Raw genomic sequence first — 12,235 nt, 5'->3', positions numbered from 1 at the left:
ACATAGGAAATCAGACGTGGTGCGTTGTGATACGTGTCACATTAAGCAGAATCTGTCCATTCTGCTTCTTGGCAACTTCACTACTTCACAAAATTCTTATTCCTAAACAAAGACAACAGAAGTGCCCAAATGCTGTGTTTAGGCATGTAAAACAGTAGGCTGACTTTCAGAAGTGCTGGGTTTCAGCCTTTACCTAGAGGAAACACATTAGCACAGTGATCATCATCCACCAAGTAGCAACTCGATACCACTAAAGTCACCAAAGATTTCTGTGATAGGTGAATAGATTGCTGGAGACTAACAACACACCCTGAAACACCATTTGGTAAATGGGAGACCTTTAGAGAGATGCATGCAGACAGAGAGCTCTGTTATTGTGGCAGTATACATTTTAGTTTTCTTGGAAAAACAGTTACATCATAAGAAATTTGAACATTACTAGATCTCATTTTGCAACTGTTTTTTATAAGCATATGCTCTTTACAGTTTTGATAATGTGCTTTATACAACTATTGTTTTCCTGTCACTGTCTTTTTTTTTTATTTTACTGTGGGAAGTTTTGAAGGCATCGGTAAGAATAACGGTAACCAAAAGGAAAAAAAAGCATGTATGTTTTCACCTTGGTGTATGAGAAAATGAACTATTGTATCTCAAATAACTATTTTAGTTAGCGATTTTTTTTTTTTTTCATTACTCATATTTGTATCTCACTTGTCTATATTTCTGGCAAGGTCCCTATAAAGACATACGACCATGAAATTTAGCACTTCCAGAATCTAGTACTTGCTGAGACAATCTTCAGAAAAAGTGAAGTATTAGTAAGACCTAAATCATTAAGTCACTCCATATCCAAACTACTGATGCCACCCATCTGTCCTGTGTAACTAGAATCATTTCTCACCAGGCAGGATCAATCTGAGGTATGGAGCCATATCCCAGTATTGCACAATGACTCCAATGCTGCATACCTATAAGCAGTTGCATCGAGGTATTAAAAGTTACCTTGCATTACTTTCTGTATCCTGATTTCTATAATAAGATAAAAAAAGGTTATATTGTAAGTTTATAATGACTAAAATTGAGCCACCTGGAGCTTCACAGTACAGCTGGATACACAGCTCCTTGTGGGCCATGTGTTAGATGTGCAAGAAAAGTGCAGAAAAGAAAAAAAAAGAAAAAGAAAAAAGCAACCAGAAATAACAGGCTTATAGCATGTTCCTAAAAATGTGGTTTCTAGGGCACAATCTCAAGACATACAGGAAGACTTCATAAAATTTCAGTTCCGAGGAGGTAAAACTGAGAACAATTTTCCTGGTATCTCCACTATGAAGTGCACTATAAATACCTCTCTGCTATGTGCATGTGCAGTTGTTTTTAAGATTTTAGTTCAAGATATGTCAGTAAACAACACTGAAAGCTGGTTTAGCTGGACTACCATTGCAAATATAGATAGCTGCTGCACATACTAGATTTAGATACTTGTGTCTGATACCACCTATGTAACAAATATTAACAAGAAAAAAATCCTTTTTGGTATTTTGAGTGAATTTTAAGGTGATTAAAAAAAATCTAAATTTACCGTATTAAAATATGCTGATTATAATCAGTCCAGGTTGACTATTCCCTGATAAGAAAAGGCATGTGAATAATAAATCTAGATGCTACCAGATCACAGAATCACAGAATTGTAGGGGTTGGAAGGGACCTCCAGAGATCATTGGGTCCAACTCTCTTGCCAAAGCAAGTTTCCTACAGCAGGGGCCTTAAATATCTCCAGAGAAGGAGACCCCACAACCTTCCTGGGCAGCCTGTTCCAGTGCTCCATCACCCTTACCATGAAGAAGTTCTTTCACATGTTGGTGCAGAACTTCTTGTGCTCCATTTTGTGGCCACTGCCCCTTGTCCTGTCCCTGCAAGCCACTGAAAAGAGGTTGGCCAAATCCCTCTGTCTCCTACACTTAAGATATTTGTAAACATTGACAAAACCCTCTCTCAGTCTTTTCTTCTCAAGGCTGAGCAGACCCAGGTCTCTCAGCCTTTCTTCACAGGGAAGATGTTCCAGGCCCCGTATAATCTTTGTGGCCCTCCGCTGGACTCTTTCCAGGAGATCCCTGTCTTTTTTTGTACTGAAAAGCCCAGAACTGGACACAGTACTCCAGGTGAGGCCTGACCAGGGCAGAATAGAGGGGAGGATCACCTCCCTTGACCTGCCGGCCATGCTCCTTTTTATGCACGCCAGGATCCCACTGGCCTTCTTGGCCACCAAGGCACAGTGCTGGCTCAGGGCCAACCTGTCATCCACCAGGACCCCCAGGTCCTTCTCCTTAGAGCTCCTCTCCAGCAGGTCATCTCCCCGTCTGTACTGAGACATGTGGTTGTTCCTTCTCAGGTGCAGGACTCTACACTTGCTCTTGTTAAACCTCATTTGGTTTCTTCCTGCCCAGCTCTCCAGCCTGTCCAGGTCTCGCTGAATGGCAGCACAGCCTTCTGTGATGATGATGGTGGCATCACTGAAGGATGTATGGTCACTTCTACTGGAGACTCAGAGGTAGGATTTCACTTTAAATGACAGAATTTAAAGTAAATGCAACTTATTTAAAGATGGTTTTAAGAATGTCTTTACCTATACAGGCTTAATAATAAGAGCTTTAAGTTTTGGTTTTAGTTTACGTTCTGCCTAAAAAGCATGCTTAAAACAGACACATCATTTCATTCAGAGATCAATTAATTTTATTTATTTTTTTGAATAAACTACATTAAAATAAGAGGATCTTTATAACCCATATTCAGAAAAGTAAAATGGCTTCATTTATTCAGTAGTAACAATGAAAACCCTTGTTTCAAGAAAAGGATCCAGAGCGGGATTTTTCTTACTTTCTTCCACAGTACTGCTGAGCATGTATAATTTCAGAAATAATAGTCCTTTGTTAATTTTAAATCCTGCTTTGTCACGTTCGAGATGCTTTCTGTTACTTATACAAACGTGAAGGGCAAACTGCACTCACTGTTTTCACTGGAGTTTCTGTTCACTCATTCCGCTCCACTAGAGGCGTAGTAATTCCTCCACGACAGGAACAGTATTACTGTCTCCCATAGTTATGGGCCCACACTTATTCCATCAGTATATTTGAAACTGCTATAGGGCAAGTGGTACCCATCGTAAGTACAGTCCTTAGCGTTTTATTGCTGTTGTTGTGATTTTATATTAGCTGTAGGTCTCCACTGATACTTGCTAGCAAAGGTTATACAGTTTTTTCCACATGGGTGAAAAGTGCTCTAATGCAATTGGCTATTGACCTGTTGTGAAAATATCAGAAGAAGAAAAGAGATAATAAAAGTAAACCCCAACATGTATTTTAATTACATGGTTGAAGCACACTTTATTTTTCCAGAACTTTGGTTATAGTTTTGTCCCCAAGGTTTTTGTTTGCTTTTTATTTATTTTTTTTCTTTTTCCTTAGAAGTGTAGCAGTATAAGGATGGAACTAGGCAGAATCACACAAGCTGTACTCAGGGAGAGCAAACATAAGACTGGAGAATGAAGCTTCAAAAGCAGGACTTCCCATAACAAAATTTTAGGAAGGAGGAAGGGGGCTTCTTCCCTCTCTCTAATAAGACACTTCCACATTCAATCAGCTCTGTAATTGGAAAAGCAAAAGCTAAACACAGATAAACAGAGACCCAAAACTGTGCTATCACTATAATACTGACTGTAATGGAAACCTTAAGTACACTCTATTTACATATAATAACAAGCTAAGAAGACAGATAGAGATATTAAAATCCATACTGTTGCTTCAGAGGACAGAAGATGTCCCATATACTAGGCTGAAAAAAGATTAAGGGAATCCCAAATTCTTTCAGAATTCTTTTGTTAGCCACAAACTTATTCTTCTGATCAGCCCAGTCTTCTTCCTTTTTCTTCTAAGCAGAGATCAGTCTCAAAGGAAGACTGCCACTATGTTCAGATACAGAGATGGGGTCAATAAATAATCTTCCCAGTATGAAATGTTGCTTTGTGAGGGTTTTTAATTTCTATCAAGTTAATAAGAAAACACAATTATTTTTAACTTCAAATATCTCCAGTTTCCCCTGTACACATACTGAAACCTCTTAAGAAAGTTCAGGATTTAATCTACATTTTTGGAACTATTCTCATCACTTGAACTCCTTAGCTTGAAAGAAATTGATTGAAGTAGGAAAGTGAATAAACTTTAAATGTTAATGTGAACATTAATTACAAAAAGTCATGGGACAGAATCAATATCTGCTGAACCTGAATCTTTATTCTCAAAGGAATTATCAAGTTTTGCCAAACCCAGTAACTTACATCAATTTACTTTAATACTAAATACAAGCAGTATTTTAAAATTAATTCTGATTATTTTCTTGTAAAAAAAAAAAAAAGTTAACTGCAGATTATCATTATAGCTACAGAAGTGACAGGATTAATTGGGAATCTACTAGGGAACTCTTAATGAATGATTCAAAAACTTGTAATATTGTCACTTCCAGTTCAGTAGCAAAGATGTTAGCATTTAAATGATTTAACAACTTAATGAATGACATTTGTTTTTATGGTTATTCTGGGAAGTGTAGCCTGCTTCAGAGTTCCTGGGTTTGCTCTCTTGGCTGAATAACAAAGACATAAAATTCTTCAAATTATACTGTATCAGTAAAAGAGTAATTTTTTAAATGCTTACAACTTTCAATAAAATTAGCCACCTAGTTTTACGGTATGTCTGCCTAAAAAGCTTAGCTTCACAGGTGTTTATATCTATGAAATAAGTATTTTGAAGCAAGTCTAACTCTACAGACTCCAGTCAGCTGGAAAGTCAGCATATCAGCCTGATTGATATTTAATTTCATTTAATATTTTTGTTTGTTCTACACCCTTCCATAATTTTTGAATATTTTAAAACTAACAAAAAAGGCCATGTAGTATGTAAGGGAAAAACAATGACCCAACACAAACGATACTAGACTGTTAGTAATTTCCTTTTTAAATCACATGTCAAGTCTACGAAATCCTATTTAATTGTAAGTTTTCAATGTTATTTTAACCAAAAACATTTTAAGAACTACTTGAAATGCTAGAAATTTTAAACTCTCCTATGTAAAATATTTCAAGGGCAATTATTATTATTATTTTCTTTTTTTTAAAAAACATGCAGTCTCCTAAATTATTCCAGGTTTGTTCTACAGAGAGATTAGTAGTCAAACTATTAAATTTCTCAAACAACTGAAGAGCCTTAGGAAACAGATGGATGACCTTGACACCACTGATGACTAAAAAGTCTAACTTCAGTGACAGGAAAGAAATCCACCACAAAAAAACATTTCCTTCCAAACAAGAAATTTCCCAGCCTCCGTATCACCAACCGGAATAGTCATAAGATAATAGCATTATTCAAACTTAGTTCAGGCAGCTTTTTTGAAATGCAGTCACACCGCATGTAAAAATGAAATTACTGTGGGAATGCACCTCAAGTGCAAATATAGTATGGTACTACATCGCAAAATGTTACCTACTCTGTGTTTAAATAATTCAAAGTACTACAGATTCTCTAATGCTAATAAGTGTAGCTGGTAAAAAAGAACACATAGATTAGAATAATTTTTTCTCTTAGGGAGTTAATTATTGATTTATTGTTAAGAATTTTTGTACCTAGATGAACTTCATCTACAGCTTCTGTTGAATTACTGAAAGATTCTTCTGAATTTTGCCATGTTAACGGCACTGTTACATATAGCATTTTTGTTACATCTGTTGCATTCTACTGAATAGTTATTTCATAATTAACATGGAAAACAATTTATTTAACTTAAGTGCAGTCTGAGTTACTTAAACTGAATTTATTCCTATAGTGACAGATTTTTTCCAATTCCAGATATTTTCATATGTTTTTCTACTTGGATCACACAAAACTTAATACTAAGCTTGGCATATCGTACTTCATCTTATGTATTCAGAAGATATCACATTTAATATTTCCACGAATTAAAAAGGGAGATATGTCCATACAGCATTTTTCCTGGTCTTTGAAACCAAAGTGCTATCATCTTTCATTTACTAACTTCATCTGAGAGAACAAACTACTATGAAGAAGCTCAAGGCTACCAAATCTTTCCTCACACCAAACTGACCAAGAGCTCAACCTGCTTTTGTACAACTGCCATCATCCAAACAATTTATCAGAATAATCTCATTTACGAAAGCCAGTGTTTAAAAACATATTTTTAAAGTGATATTATCACATTTTGATGTCAAGTTGGCAGCTTTATGTAACTTAATTACATATGCAGGTAAAAGGATCTCTCTAAAGCTTTTAACACTTTCAGTGATGAAGTTTTGATAAAACAGATTCACACACTTATAAATACATCTCTGCTCTCAGAAATCTCTGTCTGAAAATGATAGCTGGAAATAGGAATTCCACCAAACAGGTAACAGAAACAGGAGTTCTTCTATTAATCCACTCAGACTACAGCAAGTCAATGAATTCCAAATATGACTAGTATCTTGTTACTGGACAAAGCAGATAACAATTACATAAAATTCATCCTCTTCTTGGACTTTAAAAAAAAAATGTGGATCAGAATGCAAAATTCCAAATGACTAAAATCTCATGCTTCTTGATATATGTATACGTATTTTTTTTACAAGATGATCAATGCTATTTGTTTTCAATGGCAATTCATAACAGCAGCAAAATTCATTACCAAACATAGGAATTAGTAATTTATACATTACCTAATGCTGCTCATGCTTCCAGTTTCTGATCCAAGCTTACATCTCTCCAGTTGGCTAGCTACAATCTGACGTTCAGCTTCAAGTTCTCGAGTCAGTCTCTCAAATTGCAGTTCCTGAAAAAAAATAAATGAAACCATTCATTTTAACTTCTCTCGAGATTAATAAGGTATCTCAGCACATAACAATAATCATGCAAAAAAAAAAAAAAAAAAAAAAAAAAGCTAGTATAGTATCTTACAGGAAAACCTTTTTTGTTTTAACACATTCACAATTCAAGTTTTTGAGGTAACACCTACTCATTCCTTCATTCACTTTAATGATACGTGTCATAGAATCAATAGTTTATCAGGAATGGAATTTAAACAATTCAAGCCATATTAAAGTCATTCACAGTCTACGCAGATCTCTTACTAGAATAAAAATGTCTTTCAAAAGGTGATCTAACTATATTATCATAAGAAAATTTCTATTAGTTAAAAAAAAAAGATGTAAAATTCTGCGGATGATCATATGGCAATTAAAGCTTTTCTAAATGAAAAAAAATCAGTCATCATAGTACAGGCTACTGAAATAAATTATACTGAAGGTATATTGTTACGTACTGAACATGGTTTAATTTCAGCATTTAATGATGTGCAGAAGGGAAACACAAAGTTTTGGACAAAAGCCGTATTAAAAATCCTGTCACTAAATGAATGTATTTTATTTACTCTGTCATGGAAGCCAGACTAGCCCCACCAGGCAAGGTTTATCCATAGACCTCATAAATATATTTCTAAAAAATTTACATTTTTATACACAAGAGACTATTTTCTTAAATAAATAAATAAATTGATAAATAAAACAAGAAAAAATAAGTAAAATCCTTTCTATTCCCTACAGAGCCGTATTTCCCAAATATGGTATCAGTACTTTTATCAAATACAAAATAGAAACGCTTTTAGGGAATTATGTTTTTTTTAATTTTGCCAGACTTTGCTGCCCTTTCATTCTGGTCATAGTCACACAAAATCACGCTCATATGTAAAAGGAAGAAGTTTTCTGGCCTCTCTGTGCATTTGTTGAGGGCTGAAAGAGATGTATTTTCTGAATCCACTTGTTAAACTATTCTTGTGTCCACACAAATGTATTCATTCTCTGTTTCTCAGCCTTTTCTTTCTAAAGAGACCTTCCCGTGCTGCAGAGGTATGGAAGAGGGTGCACAGAAAATGGTCTGGGCTCAGCTCTTAGACCCAACTACGTGCCTCTGAGGAACTTGGCATGTGGGAGAAAGGGGCAGAAGGAAGGATCCAAAAAGTCTTTGTCCTCTCTGCTACCTAAAATCTTTGACCAAGAACCCAGTAGTATATGGAGCCATAAAATTTGTAAGTAGGGAAACAGTAGCTGAAATGGAAGAAGGGAAGGGCTGGTGGCTGTTCTGTCTGACTTAGCTGGGCCACCCCCCTTTGTTTCTATTGTTACTGGCACTGAATGATTTCTCTCCTGCGCTAAACATAAGGGGGAACCACCACACAGATTATGTACAGCAAGAAAAAGTTGGTGTACACTGAAGCGGCCACTAACTTTTTAATTTGACAGAGCTTACTTAATTCTGCATTCATTACTCCAAGCAAGACTACCAAGGGTACACCACCATCAAAAGAGTCAAATTGATGTAAAGAGCAACCAAGACCTAACACTCCTCGCTGAATGTTAATACTGCATCAGGAATCGTTGTTAATATTCTCTGCATGTGCTTTTGTTGTACTCCAAAATGTCTTTTTCTTTGTTAATAGATAACACTACTAAAAATCACCTAACAGAAATCATCTGGCTTAGATACGCCTACTTCACACAGAGTGTTTGCTTGCTCACCTAATAAAATCACTTGTCTGAAAAGAGACTGTAGATCAACTTTCCAAGAGTTGTTATTCAAATTCTGGCCTTATTTGGGTGAAATAATACACTTACTGCAGAAAGGATTGTAACAGAAATGTTATTGAAGTTTTGAAGAACATAAAATCAAAGTGCTATAGAATTTGCTACACGAGCACGCTTATACCTAAGCACATAAGCACTGCGAATTTTTGATAGCATGAAATAAAACAAAACCAAACATAACATAGCTTACTTTCAAAACAAAAGCTGTAACAGCTGGTCTATTCCACAGCCTTTTTAAGTTACTTTATTCTATCATGGCAATGCTACCAATGCAGACTTTGAAGCTTAGCTTAATGGCTTCAGCCGTCCACCTTCACTTCCTTTCCCAGCTGGGGTAGGCCAGACACGTTCTTGTCCACGGCCTAAGAGAAGGCACTTTTTTTTTTTTTCACCTGTAACACCTTTTCCTTTTCTGCTATCTGCATGGTATACCATGTATTTTATGTGCTACGTATTCTTCAGTTAATCACTCCACTGACTACTTTCCAGACATTTCTGTATCTTCCTAACTAAAACCTTTATGCTGCAAGAAAGAAAATGTTCTGAAGACAAATTATTCCTGAATCTGTTCTTCAAAATACACCTTTCTGTATTTGACGACCATCATTTATCGTTCTTTTCTACTCCTTTCTCTTCTCTTCAGCATTCCCCCTCTCATTTCCTAGCACACTTCATGACTCACCCTCCACTAATCTCCTTCAGTCCTACTATACGAATTCCTATTTTAGCAAATTCCCTAAAATTACAGGTTTCGGTAGGCTTTCTCTCTAAACTATTAGTCCCTTATTGAGGGAACACTTCTCTTCTTGAGACGTATAAACCCATGTTTTCTGCTTTCACTGTCCACATTATTTAAGTCCTGCCCTGCAGAGATGAATGGAAAAGGACAGTTGTGCGTACAACCCTTCTTAAACAGGAAGCAGAGAGGTACTGGATCACTTATGGAAAAAAATATCCTTGGGTTTCTAGAGCATGAAAGTGGCTGGAACAGGTAATCAGTAATTTCCTAACTAGCCTGCTTCAATGTCTGCCATTTCTCACTTCATCGTCTTCTATCAGGTGACATCAGAAGTTACCAAGAGAAGGAAGGAGACAACGGTGGGGGGACTGAGGGTGTGTGAGGGGGCAGACCCACACAACTATCCTCATTCCTTATTTTCAACATTCAGTATAACAAAAAACTGTGTTAAGTATTCCCTCATGTGATGTCCAACATGCAGGTCCACAGCATTGCCTCAGGAGCGAAAGAAGAAAAGGACTCAAATAAGAGTAGGGAGAATCTGCTATTCCTTTTCATCAAGAATCTGTCAGAAAAAAATTAATAAGCTTCCTCCTCTTCGTATGAGAAGCAGTTAGAGTGACTAATATTTGAATAAATCCATATGTTTAGATTTCAAGCAGCTGTCACAGTGCAAGAAGACAGAAACTAGAAACAGTATTTGCTTACATTTTATAAAAATAACCACTGAACCTGACTCCATCATTTGTCTTGCTTGTTCTGTTTACAGTCATTTTCGCCAGTTCATGCCATGTTGTGTTATCATCACAACCTTCTATTATTCATCGGAACCAAGCTAATCTGAACGTCAAATTTAAAAACAAATTCCTACCCGCTGATCATGCAAATCTGTTGTCAAGACAATCGCAGAATGAAGAACTGCAGGACCTACAATGCAACATGAAAACTGATCTAAGTAAGGCCACGTCAAACACAGCCTCATAGACTGCAAAGGCCAATGATGCCAATGCAAAGTGCACATGCAAAGGCAACGCAAAGCTGAAGTGACCAGTCTGACAGTCCTTAGCACCTAGCAACAGAGAAAGTGTGGGAGTGTGAAGCCAACAGAAAGATTAGACATCATGATGGGAGTAATCCAGAGAAATCACGCAGGAGAGCAGCTTGGAAAGGGAGGAACTTCATGACAACTTTATCAAATTCTTCTGAAGTGCTAAAAAGAGTACCTATCTGCTAGGGCATGAAGCAATTTGTGTTTAAAAGTCGTAATTGTCCACTATCAACATTTTTTGGGGAAAAAAAAATAAAATTAATTAGTCTATAAAGGGCAACTAAACAGGTTTTCTTTTTCAGTGTGGTAGTCCATCTACCCTCTGCAGCCACTAAAGCATCAAGCAGTAAATAAGACTTGAGGCAAACTACGTGTCTAGCAGTGGTCCAGAAAACTGAACAGGCCCGACCCAAAGTTTCTCATCTGTACCTGCTGAGTGGCTTGTACTGGCTCATTTGCATGTCGGCAGCAGTAAAACAGCTCCAAAGAAATCTGACTGATACCTAAAGCTGATCCCGCCTTACTCTGCCCTTTGCAATCTTAAAAGTAATCCTTCAATCCTTTCACAGACAGATGTGTAATGATGCTGAGCAAAAGGCACAATAAAATTATCAGAGATGGTAGAAAACTGCTGAAAAAATAATTTTAATCTAAACCGAATTTGATCTAAATTTAGGCTGACCAGACTTATGAATTTATTGAATTCCTAAGAATCTTAGCTCCATAACATTAAAAGAGAAAAATTGTCTCACTTTTGACTGTAAACACGCTACATAAAACCACATTGGTACACTGACAGTCATTTAAATCTTCAAATACAGACAAATAACAGTACTGAGGAAAGGTTGGGAATCCCTGGTGAGATGAATAGAGAATGCTTGGTTACAGCTAAACAAAAGAAATGCTCTTGTGGACTGAAGTCTCTTATAGAAATATCTCAGGAAACACAGAACTTCCTAAGGTGCACAGGACATGGAAATGTACAACACTCTCTACCTTGTTTTAATCTATTCAACAAGAGAAGTTGTACCTCAATGTCACAAGCCGTCTGTGTATATTGCTATGCATATCCTACGGCATCATGCATACTTCCATACACTGCACATCTCTAAACTCCCAATTAAGCCATTATTAGCACTGTGGCGGCAACAAAAACTTCCTAACATATCATACTGGAAAAACATGAGCAGCTGCATGCGAGGTACCTACTTCCTGTGGAAAACAGGAAAATCTAGAAAAGTTTAACTTGTTGGAAGTCCTGGAATAGCATTCAGACATGAACGAGACCTGACAGCCCACCCTGCATTTAGAAGGTAAACAGGAAGTCTTGATGCTTTCAAGCCTGATTAAAAACATCACTAGCAACACCCCTATCGATCTGACACTGAATGTTGTTCAGAAGCTTCAAAATTGGGCTTTAGACGGTACCATTCAGCCATTCTAGCTTCTCTTTCTCTGTTATTGGACTGTGTTTTCACTTGTACTGTTCTTACTCTTTTCCATTGAAGCATTTCATTCTTCTCCATTTAATAAAATTAGGGTGTGGGTAACTGCCCAGAACAAGGCAATAATTAGATGAACAGGGCAGTGGAAAATTCCAGTAACTCTGTGGTAAACACGTCTCAGGATCTTAATGGAGGCATAAAAAGTTAAGAGTAAAAAAAAAAAAAAAAGAAAAAAAAAAAGTCTTGGTAATAGCTATGAATGTACCTGTATGAAACTTCAAGTTTCCAGGTGACATCAATTTGGAGGAAGCAATTCATATATTGAAGGG

The 12,235-nt window shown here is 36.6% G+C and overlaps 1 protein-coding gene across 1 annotated transcript in view; it reads right to left on the bottom strand.

Annotated features, from left to right (window-relative positions):
- Positions 1-12,235, bottom strand: part of CTNND2 (catenin delta 2) — a gene marked incomplete at both ends in the record, with an annotated part of 525,744 nt that overhangs the window by 389,522 nt on the left and 123,987 nt on the right. Inside the window, one exon of the mRNA XM_084281644.1 lies at positions 6,755-6,867. Within this exon, the coding sequence (XP_084137770.1) occupies positions 6,755-6,867 (113 nt within the window). The remainder of the gene's footprint in view (positions 1-6,754; positions 6,868-12,235) is intronic.

The sequence above is a fragment of the Netta rufina genome (genome assembly GCF_964035555.1).
Source record: "Netta rufina genome assembly, chromosome: 2".
NCBI lineage: Eukaryota > Metazoa > Chordata > Aves > Anseriformes > Anatidae > Netta > Netta rufina.
The sequence above is the reverse complement of the archived record's forward strand: the minus strand, read 5'-3'. Positions and strand labels throughout refer to the sequence as shown.